This window comes from Anguilla anguilla, chromosome 11 (genome assembly GCF_013347855.1).
Source record: "Anguilla anguilla isolate fAngAng1 chromosome 11, fAngAng1.pri, whole genome shotgun sequence".
In the NCBI taxonomy this organism is placed as follows: domain Eukaryota; kingdom Metazoa; phylum Chordata; class Actinopteri; order Anguilliformes; family Anguillidae; genus Anguilla; species Anguilla anguilla.
Window position 1 is genome coordinate 7345394 of NC_049211.1, and position 18840 is coordinate 7364233.

At 48.4% G+C, this 18840-nt stretch overlaps 1 protein-coding gene across 7 annotated transcripts in view; it reads left to right on the plus strand.

Moving 5' to 3' along the window:
• Window positions 1-2397: 2397 nt before the first annotated feature.
• The window catches only part of kif1b (kinesin family member 1B), an 84553-nt gene continuing 68110 nt past the window's right edge, over window positions 2398-18840 (plus strand). For 6 of the 7 annotated variants that reach the window (XM_035383570.1, XM_035383575.1, XM_035383573.1 and 3 more), the window contains exons 1-2: window positions 2409-2716; window positions 5017-5197. In XM_035383570.1, coding sequence (XP_035239461.1) covers window positions 5092-5197 — 106 coding nt within the window. In that variant the 5' untranslated portion in view covers window positions 2409-2716; window positions 5017-5091. Of the gene's footprint in view, window positions 2717-5016; window positions 5198-18840 lie in introns of all 7 variants that reach the window. The other variant, XM_035383577.1, reaches the window with a different exon arrangement.

Sequence of the window (18840 nt, forward strand, 5' to 3'; positions counted from 1 at the left end):
TTCAATGGGGTCCTAGACTGGACTATTGACATAACTAAATATACAACAAATATGCAAATCTAGATCTCTACATTGAAAAATGTCTACAGTACAAAGACATGCACGTGCGCACGCACACACACAGAGCATCAACAACAACAGTCAACAAGGATCACTGGGCAAGAAGAAATCGGTTTAAACGATATTTAAATACATTCAGAGAACTGGCCATTTTGATTGAGTCAGGAGGAGCATTCCAATCTCGGATTCCAGTAAAATAAAATGTGGTTGATGTGATGCCTTTAATCTTGGGAACATCATAGTTGAATAGAATATGCCTAGTGAAGTAACTATGAACGGAAGATAAGAAACTTTTCTTTCTGTTTCCCAACGGTGACTGATATTGATTGGTTTAGGCCAGTCACCTGGTGATTTATGAAAGCCCTGTCCATATATGGGGTATTTAAAGCCCCCCCCCCATCAGTAGCCAATCGATGAAACAGAGAAGACCACCACAAACAAATGACCCATATCATTCTTTGATTGATATATGAATGTGCTCTCACTGCGCACACAGACAGTTGTGTGTTCTAAAGACCAAAGGCTATGGGTTTAGAAACGTCAGTTGTACAGCATGGACATGCATCTGATAAGCTTGTCTATACCCACACTCAGTGGAAAAGAACCCTTTAAGTATAATTACAACTGAATGGTAGAAAATGCTGAATTGAAAGACAAAAAATTCCGTTCATGAAATTTTATACTCGTATAAATAAATGACAAATATATATATATATAGTGGTGTCAAGGGTTAGGCCTTCTTAATCACGCGACGAGCGATTATTTGTGGTTTCATAGCACAAGTGTGTGAAATTACCAGAAGATCATCAAAATTTACATGGCCCACTTGAGCTTTCATAATTTCCGCCGTATATTCTGATGGAATAAGGGAAAATAAAATTAACAAGCAGCGCAATGCAAATGAAACCAATGGAGTGAAACTTTTACAGAACTAAAATCATTATTGCCACTGAGTGCTGATCAAAGCTATTACAGAGGACTGGAATTCACCCTTTCTTCACTGCACTTGGATTTCAGCTTCAGTTGTGAGTGGCCCGGTCTTCATTAGGTACTCACATAAAGCTTAAATATAAATAAATAAACAGGGAATTATTTTTTGCTAAATCGAGTGATGTTTAAATGTGACCCAGCCGCTGGATTCCTTTTCTGACTGAAGTGGTCATTTCAAGCGCTATTTTTGATTATCTGCGGTAAATGTAGGTCACAGATAGTATGTATGATCAAATAAGCTTTGATTAGCATGCAATGTCAGTGCTCTTGTGCTGTTTTACCTATTTTGAGAGGGAATTAGTGGTGTGAATAAAGAATCATGTTATTAATTTAGATGCACATATGTATGTCTGTTGGCCTAACTGAAAGAACTTAAAAAGACACCAAAAATGAAATGATGACGCCAGATTGGAGCATGCGCATACACACATCTTTTGAGTAAAATAGTGTTATTTTATATTCTAGATCACCCAGGAATGAGATACAGATAAACATCCGTACTCTCATTCCTATGTGATGCAATTTTTTTAGCCTAAAGTGACCATACGAAATAAGTTTTATTTTTTGCCGTACCTTTTTGGCTGCTTCAGAGTAGACAGAGACGAATGCCATTAAATTTGCGGGCGAATCATATTGGCGTGAGAACTTAAGCAACGGCTGCGTGGGGTCATAGCTTCGCATAAAGGATCGTTCTCCATCTGCCCCATCTGGTATTTCTGAAATAGACATTGCTACGGACAACACTCCTTTGATATAAAACAAGAATAAAATACAGGATTATATTATATAGCCAGTCATTTTATAAACTTTTTCCCCCCTACTTACTGAGATGAAATATTTTGTAGTTTTCAAAGAGGAAGCATTTTCCTCCCAAAAATATATTTTGTGGTGTGAAGCTTTGACAAGTGGTGTATGCTTCATCCAGCGATAGAACTTCATGTGTAATCGGCAGGTGGTTGTCCTGTCTCTAAAGACTTATTGGATTAGAAACGTGTGCGGTGAAGATGTAGGCAAACTAGGCTACTACAGATTTACCCTATATCATACCGCCACCGCCGAAATGCCATTTTGTAGAGAAAATAATCAAGAAATTGTACTGAAGCAGACCGTAGTCGCCGGTTAATTTCAACTGCAATACCACGCCACTTCTGCCAGGAGGCGTAGCCTACTAGCACACTTTGGTGGAAGGCATTGTCCAGAAGCATCGATGACAGCCGTGCGAAGCAGTGAGAAATCCTGCAGTGATGCGTCACAATCGAGTACCTGCTCTTCCTCGATCTCCATTGGTGCACGACAGCCTTTGTTGAGATTAAGCCTGATTTCATTGGGCAGCCAATCTGACAGTCAGAACGGCGACGATCGACCTGACGTAATCGTCTCAGTAACCCCAGGCATTCCAACTCCTCTGCGTTTTTTGATGTTCATATATCTCAGCGTTTCGCCCAGGCGGGTTAAAAGTGTGTGCCTACGCGATCACGGGTGCAGTGGATGCCGTTCTACTGGAAAATGTAACACTGCTATGATGGGTGTTTTTGACAACAGCGGGATTTCTACATATTTCTTTGGTGGAATTCTCTGAGCAGTGCTGACACCATATCGTCATTTTAGTTTACGCGGCTCACCGTTTTCTATGGTGTTTGGGTCGTCCGCCTGCGGATCTCCGTGAGTAAGTAAACAACTCTTTGGGGATGGTTGTTTTGCTGTATTGTGTGCGTATATTTGCGAAACAGGCATACCTTGTTTAGACATTGTTGTACTCGGTCATTGCATTCCGCTGATAACGAAGATAATACAGTAGCTAGCTAAGGGTTTTCGGGACGGTGATGGTGGGTCTTAAACGGGGCTATAGGAGATGCTAACGAGCTATCAAGATTAATACGTACTGGATGTCGGAATTTATGGCAGCAGCCTTGATTTAAACAACATATCTGGTAGCCTAATTAAGATGCAGGATGCCTGAAAACAATTGGTTTCTCAAAGGGACATTTGTGCTGACAGAAGTTATTTTGAGAGCCATAAAGGACACTCTTAATCAAACGGAAACGGAAAAATATTCTTGCAAGCAGAATATTTCGAGAAATGAAGCGACAATGACCGCTGGCTAGCTACAATGTAGCCTGCAGTTAAATTGGTAGGCTAAACACGACACGAAGTCACAGCGTTACCTTCTATTTTTTTTAACTCCGTTGTTGTTTCACAGAGCGATGTTGTTGCAAAATGTTTCAATAAATGTATCTTTAAAAGGAAACAAACACAGAAGGCTGTGTTACTAACAAGAGAACCGAGACCAGTCAGAATGCAGCTATAATGTTACGAGCCAGGCAGGGATGTTTACATCGTCCTCTTTAAAAATACCGGTAAATGGTTGTCCAGCTTGCTATATCAGTTAAAGCAATTCTTCGGGAAGATATCTGACATATTTAAATAATGATTGTGGACTTCACCACGTCGAACGAATATCGTTTATAGGTTCTTCCAACTGGCCAGTTTCTTTTCTGTCATTTTTTATGAATGCTAGGCTCCTCGTCACGATAGCTTATCGAAGTCGGTGTCTAGAATTTCATGGGCGTATGCTATAGTGAAGTGTTTTAGCTAGCTAGCTGCCGTAGACAGTTGAAAAGAACAACACGGGTCACCGGGTTGTGAAGTTCAATGCAACATTTTTGTTTTAAAAATGCACAAACAGTAACTGTAGCCTACAAACCAAGAAGTCATAAAGCACATCAAACCGAAAAAGAAACCACCAGTGAATAGGCTACAGGAACTGTACAGGATGCGAACTAAAATCCTGCTTGTGGACTGTCTTGATTTATAGATTATATCTTACTATGGCATATTCTTGAACGTTTTTTTTACGATCTTCATATGATCTCTGCTAGGCGATACTGAATGCATTTTTTGTCAAAGTGGTTTGGTGTTACAGTACGGAGAAACACCAACAAGTTTTCATTGTTCATACACCGCCGCAATTTGGTGGTGTTTGGCAAGTGAGACCACATGTTATTACAGCATAGCCTATCTACAGTTTTATGCTTTCGGGAAAACCCAAGTCCAAGGCATCAATTTTTAGGCATTCATAAGTTTCTGTTCAGAGTGATTGCGTAGTAAGCAGCCTGCCCGAAAAATCTAGTCTACGTTTTCACACAAACGACGCTTCTATTCGCTTTGACTGTACAGAAAATGAAACGGTCACCTTTCAGACCTCGATAACGCCATATATTTTCATTAGATGTGAAAGAAGAGCTAACTGTGTGTGGGATGTACTGCTCAGGCCTACTGGTGTGTGCTCGTGTCCCTTTCCCCTGTCCTAGAACTGAGACACTGACCAATTTAATTGAAAACACATCTCCATTTAACTCAGTTTAAGGTTGTTTGTGTTTATCCCCAAAATAATGTTGAAGTGGGTAAAACCGAACGTACGCCAAATTGTTCGCCCTACATTCTACAATTGTGTTCGAAGTGGGGGCTAAAAACTGTTCACAGTCACGTGGTGTGTGGGCAGCAGTAAGATTTGTGAGTGTGACATCTGTCAAAAAAAAATTCTTTACATGTTTGGTGTTCCTTGTAACTTCTAGTTTATTTGTTTACACTATGCAAATAAAACATCAAATGAATATTCTCATCAAAGTATAATGCATAATATGATTATCCTATATTTTATGTAATGTATATAATACATATACTACATATTAAATGTGTGTGCCACTCTTAGCCCTTTGATAAGTAGGTGTTTTGGAATTTTTTCAGACGCTAAGCAAGTGTTCTAGAACTCCGCTGCTTTCAGTTACCAGTAGTGATTGTTGCCTCAGCAATAGAATGTTGATGCTCTGTTAAGAACATTCTATAATCACATATTTGCCATCTTCCACCTTAAAGGGTTATTAAAATTGCTTTTTAAAAAAAAAAAAAAAAAAGAGCAAATGCTAGCTCCAAAGACTAACTGTTGTTTTTCTCTCTCTCTCTCAGGAACAAAACCCTGCCTGGACGGCGGAAAGCCATTGTGCAGAAACAAAAGCGGGAGAAGCCGCTGCAGCCGCGACCATGTCCGGGGCCTCTGTGAAAGTGGCGGTGAGAGTGCGGCCCTTCAACTCCAGGGAAACCGGCAAGGAGTCCAAGTGCATCATCCAGATGCAGGGCAACTCCACCAGTGAGTACCTACCGCCCTTCCCCCGGCTCCTCCCGTCGTTGTGCTGTGTGTGTGCCGTTCCTGAGAGCGCTCAAAGATGGACGCGCACCTGTCTGTGCAGCGAAGCTGAGCCAAAAGCGCTTCGGCCAGTGAAGCACAGGAAGTCGTTCAGAATTTGTCCAGAGGGGTTAATCACAAAATGGTGTGTGTGTGTGTCCTGCGATAGATTGAGAGGCCTGTCCAGGGTTGATTCCTGCCTCTCGCCTGTCAATGCATGCTGGGATAGGCTCCAAACCCCCCCCCCCCCCCCCCAACGCCATGTGTCAGCGTGTGTCGTGTGGTAAATGTCTCCTCATCTTTTCAGGAGGATTAGTAAACTCTGGTCGCCGTGGGTCACCATCTGATTCACAGCCTTTTCCTGGAGGCTGATTGCACAGATGTGTGGTGTACTGTGTTTGGCCGTAGACCGTGTGCATGTTACATAACAGTGTTTCAGTGACGAGCGCTCGTAGGGAAGACGTAACTGTAAATAAATATTACAGTGAGAATTTTAGCGCTGGTCTGGCAATGGGCTTTGCTGGACCAGTGTTAAAATGCAATGTTTTTGGTTTGGCGAACAGTATTATTTAAGTGGAAAATAATTGAGCGTTGGCATTTATGGGAAGTTGATTTGTACAGGAATAAAGGCCGTGTAAGTAAAACATCTTTCAGGTCTCATTTAAAACATCTTTACGCAGCTAATTGAACAACATATTTCTTGAGCATGAAGCTGTGCGGCGTTTCAATCCGAGGGAGAAGAGAATTCCAAGGCACTTGCCGGGGCCTTGATTAATCAGTATTCTGCCGTGGCTGTTAGTGATAAATTATACCCACCACCATAACAGTAGACGATGGGAATCGATGTTGGGAGATTTATTTTTATTTCTGTACGTGCTTTATATTCTGTTCCGGGGGTTTAGTGCTCTTTTACTGCAATAAATGCACATATCCTTAAAAAAAAACAAAAAACAGAACATATATGCAAACCACAAAACTACACGGAATCCTTTCCTAGGCTCCCAATCGCCAAACTGCTCCCGCGGTGGAATCCTGACTACTTCCTGCCTCCCTGGCTGTGTGGCAGTTAACAACGTTTCGAGCGCTGATTAAAACGCACCTTTGATATCGTACTACAGAAGGAGATAACGTGAGTGGGGGGGGAGAAGCTCGCGCTCCCCCTCCGAGGGGCGGAATCGGATAGCCCGTGAGCTAATGGGTTATTTGTATGCGGTGATTCACCGCCCCCCCTGGGCCGATGTGCTGCAGTGAATCATCCACGGGACGGTGCAGAAGTGGGTTTCGCCAACCCCGCGAGCAATCGCGCGTACCGGCCGTAAGTCCTCTTCAACCCATCAAGGTTGGCGGCGGTGGTTCTTATGGTGCTTCAGAGGTGAACCGTGGGTCTGCTGCTGCAGCGTGGGGGCTTGCTGCTGGGTAAGCCTCCGTGGGGTTGGAGGGCGCTGAGCTTGCCGCCGGCAGCCTCTGACGTGGTGTTCGATTTCTCCCGTTTGCAGTGATTCCGTATGTGAGGGGATGCTCAAGTATACGTTTATGGTAAATGGTAAATGGACTGCATTTATATAGCGCTTTTATCCAAAGCGCTTTACAATTGATGCCTCTCATTCGCCAGAGCAGTTAGGGGTTAGGCGTCTTGCTCAAGGACACTTCGACACGCCCAGAGCGGGGTTTGAACCGGCAACCCTCCGACTGCCAGACAATCGGTCTTACCTCCTGAGCTATGTTTACGTGCGCGGAGAGCCAGATCCTTCCCAAGACAGCTTCCTCGGGTTCTGTTTCAGAGCTCCGTCTGTTGCGTGATGGCCGGAGGGAGTGCGTTCTGTGCGTTTATCCGTTTCGCCGATTTACATGCTTTTTGTATTGGCAATCAAAATCCAATGGGTTGGGAAATGAGCTGGAATTCCTAACGTCCCTTAGCGACGTATTTCTTAGGCTTAGCGTCAGCCTCATAGCGTCTTCACTATGAACAAATGGGGAAAGGTGTACTCCGACTGCACACAGAGAGATTCTCTATTGGTCATAATAGAGGTTCTCTGTTCTCCCTTCGGTGCGTTAGATGGGCTAAATTGGCAGGCCCTGAGTTAGCGGTGCCTTTGTGTTGTTTTGCGGAGCCCGTGATTGGCTCATTATCAGGGCCCCAGAACGCGATGGGTTTCCTCCCCTGTGCCCTCCTGAGTGGCAGCTGCTCGTGACCGTGGGGGGGGGGAGTTTGGAGGGAACAGGCTCTGGTTGCCACGTCACCTGCGCAGGACGTGGAGCAGACTGTACGCCTGGCAACGTGCCCGTCCCAAACCCCAGAGGACGCCGTTGCAGATGGCACGGCGAGGATGTTGCCATAATACCGCGCTGAGAGATGGCGGGCGCTGCCCGTGGCCCCTGCCGCCAATACCGCCAATACCGCCGCGGTAAACCCGGGCGCGCCGAGCTCGCCACCTTCTGCACCCGTCCTCTCGCTGCCTTCCCAGCCGACACAAAACGTTCTCGCAGCGCTGCTGTGATAACACTGGCAGAACGTTCCGCTCGCATTGCGAGAACATTCCGTGTCGGTCGGGTTTATGTAGTGCGAAAACCCACGGGCTCCCGTACTCAGTGACAATCTCTGTGAAAGCGCTGTGATTGGTCGGCTTCAGCAGAGCGAGATGGGAAAATAGAAAATAAAATGATGTGTGTGTATATGCATGTGGAGTCGGGATGGTGCCCTTTCCTTGTGTGCTCATGTGCTTCCTACCGCTGAGTCCATTAGTGTGCCTGGCAGGCACTCTGCTGCCATTAGAGACTATCCAGTGGAGCTGGGGTGGGGTGGATGAAGGGGGGGCGGGGGTGGATGAAGCTCAGGGGCAGCGGGGGCATCCCTTTGTTTCCTAATTGTGCTGGGCTGAGGCCCGGCGTTCCTGTACGGTAGACAGAGAGCTGAGTTCTGGTGCGGTAGACAGAGAGCTGAGTTCTGGTGCGGTAGACAGAGAGCTGAGTTCTGGTGTGTTAGACTGAGCGCTGTATTCTGGTGCGTTAGAGAGAGAGCTGTTTTACCCCTGTGTTAGACTGAGCGCTGTATTCTGGTGCGTTAGAGAGAGAGAGCTGTGTTACCCCTGTGTTAGACTGAGCGCTGTATTCTGGTGCGTTAGAGAGAGAGAGCTGTGTTACCCCTGTGTTAGACTGAGCACTGTGTTCTGGTGCGTTAGAGAGAGAGCTGTGTTACCCCTGTGTTGGACTGGGCGCTGTATTCTGGTGCGTTAGAGAGAGAGCTGTTTTACCCCTGTGTTAGACTGAGCGCTGTGTTCTGGTGCGTTAGAGAGAGAGAGCTGTGTTACCCCTGTGTTAGACTGAGCGCTGTGTTCTGGTGCGTTAGAGAGAGAGCTGTGTTACCCCTGTGTTAGACTGAGCGCTGTATTCTGGTGCGTTAGAGAGGGAGCTGTTTTACCCCTGTGTTAGACTGAGCGCTGTGTTCTGGTGCGTTAGAGAGAGAGCTGTTTTACCCCTGTGTTAGACTGAGCGCTGTGTTCTGGTGCATTAGAGAGAGAGCTGTGTTACCCCTGTGTTAGACTGAGCGCTGTGTTCTGGTGCGTTAGAGAGAGAGCTGTGTTACCCCTGTGTTAGACTGAGCGCTGTGTCTCGGTGCGTTAGAGAGAGAGAGAGCTGAGTTCCGCTGTGTTAGAGAGCTGTGTTCCTGTGCAGTTGACAGAGAGCTGTGTCTCAGTGCGTTAGAGAGAGAGAGCTGTGTTCTGGTATTGTTAGACACTGAGCTGTGTTTCGGTACGTTGGAGAGAGAGAGCTGTTTTACCCCTGTGTTAGACTGAGCGCTGTATTCTGGTGCGTTAGAGAGAGAGAGCTGTGTTACCCCTGTGTTAGACTGAGCGCTGTGTTCTGGTGCGTTAGAGAGAGAGCTGTGTTACCCCTGTGTTAGACTGAGCGCTGTATTCTGGTGCGTTAGAGAGGGAGCTGTTTTACCCCTGTGTTAGACTGAGCGCTGTGTTCTGGTGCGTTAGAGAGAGAGCTGTTTTACCCCTGTGTTAGACTGAGCGCTGTGTTCTGGTGCATTAGAGAGAGAGCTGTGTTACCCCTGTGTTAGACTGAGCGCTGTGTTCTGGTGCGTTAGAGAGAGAGCTGTGTTACCCCTGTGTTGGACTGGGCGCTGTATTCTGGTGCGTTAGAGAGAGAGCTGTTTTACCCCTGTGTTAGACTGAGCGCTGTGTTCTGGTGCGTTAGAGAGAGAGCTGTGTTACCCCTGTGTTAGACTGAGCGCTGTACTCCGGTGCGTTAGAGAGAGAGCTGTGTTACCCCTGTGTTAGACTGAGCGCTGTATTCTGGTGCGTTAGAGAGAGAGCTGTTTTACCCCTGTGTTAGACTGAGCACTGTATTCTGGTGCGTTAGAGAGAGAGCTGTGTTACCCCTGTGTTAGACTGAGCGCTGTATTCTGGTGCGTTAGAGAGAGAGCTGTGTTACCCCTGTGTTAGACTGAGCGCTGTACTCCGGTGCATTAGGCTGCAAGGCTCCACACACCGCTGGAGCTCCTGACCTGTGCTGCCGGTTGGCTGGGGGATTATCGATCCGGAGTTTTTGTGGCGGATCAGGTGTAATCTGTCAGTCTGTGAAAGGCCGTCAGATTCAGCCCTGGCCCTGCCGTGTGCTCCTTCAGGCATGGAATGAAGGTTATTGTGGGAATTTGTGTATCCCAGCCGTAGTTGTATGTGAAAAGAAATATGTCGGCGTTGGTGATGGTCATATTTTACGGACCCAAGCAGCACACACTTAATGTCTGTGACAGTGGTGGCCATGTTCTATAAACTAGACCCAGTGGTGCAGTGGTGATTTGTCATGTATCTCTGAATGCTTATTTTGAGCTGGGTACTCATCTCCCCTCCGCACCGTTTGTGAGGTCATGATTGAAATACTAAAGATAATAAATTTTTTCCCCCCGTTGAATAATCCTCACATAATCTCTGTTCACACAGCCTCACATTATAGTTGCGATGGTGGATGCACGTGGCCTTGATTGCAGATTGCAGTGCTCACGTATGGTAGTGAACTGGTTTTCTTTGAGCTGGATTGCAGGAGGGGCTGTGGTGCGATGCTTTTACTGCTGTCCATCATTAGGAGCCGGGAATGCACTGGAGGAGGGAGCGCAGGTCCGTAAGCTCGTCTGTCTCCAGGTCTGTCTCCGTCTGTCTCTCTCTACGGCTGCAGCCTGCTTGTGCTGGGGCCGACGGGAGCGGGCTAATCTCACCGGCCTCATAGGGCCTCATAGAGCCTCATAGGGTCTCATAGGGCCTCATAGGGTCTCATAGGACCTCATAGGACCTCATAGGGCCACATAGGGCCTCATAGGGCCTCATAGGACCTCATAGGGTCTCATAGGGCCTCATAGGGCCCCATAGGGCCTCATAGGGTCTTATAGGGCCTCATAGGACCTCATAGGGCCTCATAGGGCCCCATAGGGTCTCATAGGGCCTCATAGGGCCTCATAGGGCCTTCGAAGTTGGACTGGAATAACCCAGTTCTGCGTTTCCCGTTCTTCAGTTAAAGCACAAATCGATGTGAAGTGTCCTCCTCACCGTGAGAACCAGAAGTCGAAGAAGGGAGCTGGACTACAATGGGATTCAATCAGCATTTTAAACTGAACTTATATGACGTGTGTGCATTTTTTAGTGCAAAAGAACGTTGGCATACACTTGCATCAAAACCCTTAACCAGGGCTAAGGAGAAATACTGAATTAATCCTACAAAAGAGAGCTAGGCTACAAGGGGTTTCAGTCAGCATGTTCACTTAATATGACTGCGTGTGCATTTTTTAATTCAAAAGAAGGTTGACGTACACTTGCGTCCATTGTGCACCAGAGAAAAAAGAGAAATGATGAATGAATCCAGGCGCAAAGGTGACATTGAGAAATGGCTGGAGATGGTGTTACAGCAGGGGTAAAGCTGGGAATATTGTAGCGAAAAGTAGGATATACTGAAGAACAAAACTCTATGGTCCTTAAGACTGTTTGACACCATTCATTCTGCTTCCTCTTCGTTTTCAGTATCTGAGCCATGTGAAAACGCAGGAGAGTGCTCTGTGAATCTGTTTGGCTCATGTTTGATTTGTAGTGCGGTTGATTTTTTGCAGCCAGATGGGTTCAGTTTGAACAGCGGTGTCACAGCGCTGACTAGTAAACATGAGCAGTCGCACACGGTCTGTGAACTGCCTGCATAGACACTGAGTGCAGGCTGTCTCTCTGTCGGCAGTTAAAGGGGCCTAGCTGAGGCTGGTTTGACATGCACATCTTTTTCCACGTAAGCTTAGTGTGTAATGCACCTACGTGTATTGTTCTAAATGTACACATATATGGGTATTTTGTATATGGGTATATACACCATTTTCAAAGTTACATGTTGAATCCCCAGTAGAGACATCACCAAGACACATCACCTGTATTTCTACATATATTTCTTCAATATATGCACAAATGAATACCAAGTAAAATGACTATTTCAGGCAAAAATACAGCAGTACTGTCAAATCAAAAATCCCCTGTAGATAAAATGTTTCCCATTGACAGAAGCGATGCTGGTGGAAATTCACAGACCTGTTTGAGGACAAATGGAGCTGATGTAAAGAGGAAGGGTGTCGTCATTTGTCCAATGGCTCGTGGTTGCGGTCTCGTGAGGACACGCCATAGTTGTAGAGAGGAAGAGGAAGAGAGAGGAAGGCGAGCAGACCGGCCAGAGCGGAGGTCAGAGAGGAGAGGAGAGGCCGGGAGAGTCGATCTGAAGCAGCGCAGGGGCGGTCGGTCATCCCGCCCGTGGAGAGATAGCACCTGAGAGAGAGAGAGAGAGATTGACCAGATTAGGGTGCGTAATCCCGGATGGCGTGCCGAGGTCACCCCGCTAATCCCCTCTGACCCTCCCCAGGTGCAGGGCCACGCGGTGGAGCTGTCGCGTGGTCCTCAGGGCAGATTAGGCGCTGTCCTCCTCCTTCATAAAGCACAGGCCCACGCTCCTCAGCTGCAGCCCGGAAGCCCAGGTTGATGGGTCATTAAGGGGACTGGGGCGTCGGCAAACCAACTTTAGACCGGCCCCGTGACCCCGCTGTCACGCCCCAGGGGGGGTAGTGATGTCCCCCAGAGAGGCAGTGATGATTAAAGAAATATCCGTCTTAATGGAAAACTGCAAGTGCTGGGCAGGTACAACCTAATGAGATGGAGTTATGAGAGAGATGTACTGGTGGGAGAAAGTAGCTTGGCCTCTTTGAAGAGCAGGTTTTTTGGAAATTAATATTTCTCCCCCCCCCCCAAAATTCAGTGTTCTAGAATTCCACTGCCTTCAGTTGCTAGCAGCGATTGTGACATCAGCATTAGAATGCTCAGTGAATAACATTCTAATCACATATTTGTGATGTCACACTTTAAAGGGTCAATGGAGATGGTAGTATTGTAGTGAAAGCTGAAATCCCTGAGTTATACAGGCTGTGGAAGCGGTTTTCGCGAGCGTTCTCCTCCGTTGTGTTGCCTCTCCCCTTGGCCGCCGCCGTTCCTCCTCCTGTTCCAGGAAGTCCCAGCTGAGCTGGAGGAGCGGAGGGATTGCATCATGCCTGGCAGCCCCCGCCTGCCGTCCCAGATCAATACAGCGCCTTGTGATGGAGGCCATTACAGGGGCGTGCATGCTCTCCATCCTGCTTTTGTTCAGCCAGAAAACACACATACACACACATGGGCATGCTCGTACACACACACTCCACATACATACATACGGGCACACTCGTACACACACACTCCACACACACACACACACACACACACGTACACACTCTGCACACACAGACACACAAGCACGCTCGTACACACACACTCCACATACATACATACGGGCACACTCGTACACACACACTCCACACACACACACACACACACACACACACACACACTCTGCACACACAGACACACAGGCACGCTCGTACACATGCACTCCACACACGCGTACACACAGACACACAGGCATGCTCGTACATACACAAAACACTTTGCACGTGCATGAATGCACATGCACACACACTTTGCACACGCATGAACGCTCACGCACACACTCCACACACGCATGAACGCACATGCGTATGCACACACGCATGCACTCGTGCTCACACACACACGCACTCACGCACGAACATGCATGAACGCATGCACACACTCACACACACGTAATGAGTCTTTGTCCTGCTGAAGTGGAGGAATGTCCTGAGCTATTTTTGTCCTTGAAGCACAGGCATCTGAATGACCTGCTGTATTGTAATGTAGATTTTTCTCATTTAAATGAATATGAGGTCTGGAGGAGGTGTTTTCAACTTTTGACAAGTGATATCAGTTATGATGTCACAATTTAGTGTTCAGTGATTCATAATAATACAGATCTACTTCATATTATTGAAGTAATGGTCATAAAAGGAAACTATTAGTAACAAGGTACATGGCACAGCTGTGTGTTACTGTAATTTTCTTTGGAATAAAGGATTGCTGTCACAAATAATAGCAGTATCTGGCTAATATGAACCTGGTGAGGAAAGGGTATGCATGAGCATGGAGTCTCATTAAAACATCTTTGAGGTGGGTCTTCTAAGTGGTGTATTTCTTAAGCTCTTGTGTGTACTGCAGTTACAGGCTGTGAACTACGTGTCCCAGAATACATCTGGATTGTGCCAGTGTCAACAATGGTCAGCTTACCCATGGGGGAGATGCACAGCTGCTTTACCCAGGGAGGGAGACCTTTATTGGGCAGGTTATGCCGCATGGCTTTGCTCAGTAACGCCCCCTGTGTTCAGTCTGGCTGTTGTGGTTGCGCAGTCGTTGAGCTGCTGGGCTGCAGAGGGGGAAAGCTGTGGGCTGAATTCTGTGTTCTGTTCTGGAGGACACACGTACTGGGCCTCTCCCTCTGCCTACCACTGCAACCAGGCATTCAGGCAAGGACGTGTGTGTGTGTTTGTGTGTGTTTATCCGTGTGTCTAAGTGTGTGTATGTGTATGATAGACAGAGAGACAGTATATGTGTGTCTGAGTGTCTGTATTTGTGTGAGAGCGACAGAGAGACAGACCTCTCTGACCATGTCCACACCCCCCCCCCCCCCCCCCCCGCCAATCCCAGCCCAGTTAAGAGGACAAAGTATTTCGGCTGCCATGGCAACTTGCCGTTTGCGCGGTGCGGCGGGGCAGCCTCCCTTTTGCTGACCCTGCTCTGCTCTGCGCAGGCTGTGCAGAGCGCAGGCTAATCAGCTGCGTAAATTTCCACCGCCGTCCAATTTGGCGCGTATCGATTCTGCTCCGCTCCTCTCCTCCCTCCAGATGGGCCCCGCAGATTAGCCCTGTTGGGGAGCAGAACCGTAGATCTGCGCTTTTAAAACCCCCCCTGTTTCCTCCCTGCAAATCCCTCGCTGGGATGGCTCTCGCCCCGGACCCTCCCAGTTAATGCGCGGGGCTGCAGACACAGAGGGCCGGATTACAGTGATAATTATGGCCCTAATTCCCGTCCGCAACGGCGAGTGGCTTCGGCTGCGCCCTGAATGTGACCGAAACTGCGAGTCGCTGATAGTGATGGTCTGTTGACCCTGTAATGCTGGTTTAAAGTGGCATGCCCTCGTTCTCGTTCTCGGTCCCCCCCCGGGGTATCCGCGGGGAACATTAAAATGCGAGGAAGTTCGCGGCCCCACACAGACCCTGCGCGGAAAATTCATATCCCCTCAGCGGGAAATAAAGGGCTCGGTCTGCCCCCCCCCCCCCTTCCCCCCCAAAAGGTTAAAGAGACGACTTTGTGTTTGTGTTGTAAAGTAAGCAGTGCAGTGAAGGTGAATTGAGGAGAGAATCTATTGCCCAAGCGCATCGAGTTGTGCAGCCGCTAAAAAGCATCTAAGATTAGCTTTATCCGCCTGTCAGACACAGTAGACAGTCCTTTGCACTATTTAAAGATATAAGAAGTGGCTCTTTTCCTTTGAACACATATAGTCTTTCCCTGTTCCCTCCAAAACGATCTGTAAGCTTATGAACCTTTGCTAACTCAGATTCTTGAGAATTTAATTAAAAAAATAAATAATTAAAAAAAGTCATTTTGAGCAGAACTGATTTGTAGTCTCGGTTTGCTCTTTCTTCCGCCAGGTTTCTCTTCGGTTGAAATGAGCGAACGAGGAGAATCCGTTCCACTGCAGCAGGTTTTATTTATCGATCTTGGAGGGGCGCAGACAAACACCTCCTGAAGCGTTTTAAATCACTTTCGCTCCTTTTTGCTCTGCAGTACGCCCCCCCCCCCCCCCCCCCCCCCCCGTGGCTCTGGAGGGCTGCGTGTCTTGTGCAGCCTGTGCAGGTAGACCAGAGAGGCTGTTTTTTTACCTGCTGCCTTATACCCTTACCCCCCGGGGGGGGGTGGTATTGTGGTCATTATTTGTGACCATTTGACCTGAGGGACACCAAGTCACAGACCGCAGCCCTGAGGGACAGCGGGTCGCGGTCCACAGCCGAACGATCAGAATTTGATTCCAAATTGTGGAGCGCGTGGATCCTGAAGTGAGAGGTTTTACTCTGAATCGGACCGCGGACGCGTTAATTCACGTCGCCGCAGGACTGCGGCCTTCGCTGCGGACGTCGTTTGAAGCGTAGCGCATCTCCTCGCCGCATCGCTGCTCGACCGCATTTCTGCCCGGGCGGCGTGTGACCATGTATCCCGGCAACTGCTCTGCGTCCTGTCAGCGGAAGCTTTTAAAGCCTCCTCTCGTCGCGTATTGCATTTCGGAGCTCGCTCCCGACGAGGCCCCCCTGACGGTGACTGTACGCTGTTCCCCGGCTCTTGGGCACTGACCTTAAATCATCCGCGTCCCTGGATTGGAGCGAGCGGAGAGGGGGAGGGGGAGGGGGGGAGGGGGGAGGGGGAGGGGGAGGGGGAGGGGGAGGGGGGAGGGGGGAGGGGGGAGGGGGCGGCACGTGGCTGCGTGCGCATGCGATCACGTGCGGTGGAGCGTGAGGCTGCATCGCAAGCCCGCGGCCAGGAGCCCTGCGCTTTCTGCCCTGCCGCAGGAACGTCCAAGGAACGACGCGGCCCTCCCCCCCCACCCCACGCAACCCCACCCGCCCCTGCCCCCTCCCACGCCAGGCCCACCCCAGGCCCACCGCCCTCTGTTCCTGTTTTGTTTTGGCTGTGTTGGTTGCTCCACTATTGGGTAAATAATAAACACACGTTCACTACAGAAACGGCTCTGTGTGCTTCTGTCTTGGCCGGCCATCAGACAGAATATCACCCTGAGCTGTATTAGCACAACTGGAGCGGAATGAGCATCAACGGCAAGAAGTCACGATCCCCTCCTCCATCTGTATCACACACACAGTCACGGTCCCCTCCTCCATCTGTACTACACACACAGTCACGGTCCCCTCCTCCATCTGTATTACACACAGTCACGATCCCCTCCTCCATCTGTATTACACACACAGTCACGGTCCCCTCCTCCATCTGTATTACACACACACAGTCACGGTCTCCTCCTCCATCTGTATTACACACACAGTCACAGTCTCCTCCTCCATCTGTATTACACACACAGTCACGGTCCCCTCCTCCATCTGTATTACACACACACAGTCACGGTCTCCTCCTCCATCTGTGTTACACACGCAGTCACGGTCCCCTCCTCCATCTGTATTACACACACAGTCACGGTCCCCTCCTCCATCTGTATTACACACACACAGTCACGATCCCCTCCTCTATCTGTGTTACACACACAGTCACGATCCCCTCCTCCATCTGTATTACACACACAGTCACGGTCTCCTCCTCCATCTGTATTACACACACACAGTCACTGTCTCCTCCTCCATCTGTATTACACACACAGTCACGGTCCCCTCCTCCATCTGTATTACACACACACAGTCACGGTCTCCTCCTCCATCTGTGTTACACACACAGTCACGATCCCCTCCTCCATCTGTATTACACACACAGTCACGGTCTCCTCCTCCATCTGTATTACACACACAGTCACGGTCCCCTCCTCCATCTGTGTTACACACACAGTCACGGTCCCCTTCTCCATCTGTATTACACACACAGTCCCCTCCTCCATCTGTGTTACACACACAGTCACAGTCCCCTCCTCCATCTGTATTACACACACAGTCACGGTCCCCTTCTCCATCTGTATTACAAGCAGCGTGAGTCACGTTTATATACGTGTTGTAAAACCCTTACCAATCGCTGCCGTTTAGGGTTTGGCAGGCGGTGTGTGTGTTGTGTACTGCGCGCTTTATTTCACTGTTGAAATATTGGCTCCTGTTGACATTTGGATTTATATTTATAGGGCGGGGGGGGGAACTGACTAAGTGTACTGTGCGGACCTGCAATTAACGGGAACAGCGGGAAGCGGGGTTTGATGGGAAATGGCGATCGGTGGAGGGATTGATCCCGGATCGCAAGTGACGTCATTGAGAAGTGCGCTTGTGGCGTCACTGCTCGTAGGCTTGGCCGGGATGCAGCTCTTGTTCTTCATTGAGAGCTGCTCTCGTTTGATACTAACAATGTGCTTCTTGCCATTTTGCTTAAATAAATGTCTAGAAGAGCGAAGTAATATAATAACATCAGTTTGAAACGCTAGCAAACTAAACGCACGGAAATACCGTTGCCTTCTCATTGCAGGGGTCCTGTATTTAGTAATGATCCTGATGTACAGAGTTGTATGGCACAGTTGCTTGCATTGTTTTCATGTCATTAAAGAATTGGTTTGCTTGGCGATTAGCAGTATCCCAAAGACAAAAAAATGGATAAATCCTAACCATGGCAATTCCATGTTTTTTCTTTTGGTGCCTAAAAGCCCTCCAAGCAAAATAAGTCACCTGTTAGTATTTTGTACTGTTTTTACTGTAAAAGTGTGTATAAACATGAGCTGGCTTCACAAAGGCTCAATTCAGCGTCCTCAGTCTCCGTCTCGGTAATGCAAGCAGCTGAGCACAATTGAATGGAGGGTTTGTATTGTATGGAGACGAGAGATGAGAGTGTAAGGTGGGGGGTGGGGAGGTTTGGGGGGGGGGGGGGGGCGGGTGGCTAACCTTTGGAAGTGCCTCTCCGTGGCTGTGCTTCCCACAGTCACAGATGAATTTGTGCTTTCTGGAGCCGTCCTCAGCCCTTCCAGCAGCTCTCTGCCCCCCCCCCCCCCCCCCCAACAGCAGACCCCCCTCCCCCCCGTGACGTCCATACTCCAGCCGTCATCCGCGGCGTGCTCCATGATCGCCTTCTGTTATTCATTATAATGGAAATGGCGACAGTGCATTTTGTTAGGGAATAGTAATCTACTTCTGATGGAACTCTCAGGCCTGTCCCTTCTGTTGCCAGCGATGACAGCCTAATTTAGCAAAATTACATTAAAGTCTGTGCTGTGGAAATTCCCTCCGGCAAACGGTAATGCACACACACACACGCACACACACACACAGGCAGACACACACACACACACACACGCAAACACAACAAAAACAATGGGCAGAAATTTGCTGCCTGCTACGGCTGCTGAGAAAGCTCTTTACTTGTTTATGTTTTTAGCAGCCTCTCCCATTCCCAGGATTGATCTCAGCCTGCAGAGCTCCTGTGATGCACAAACTCTTATAA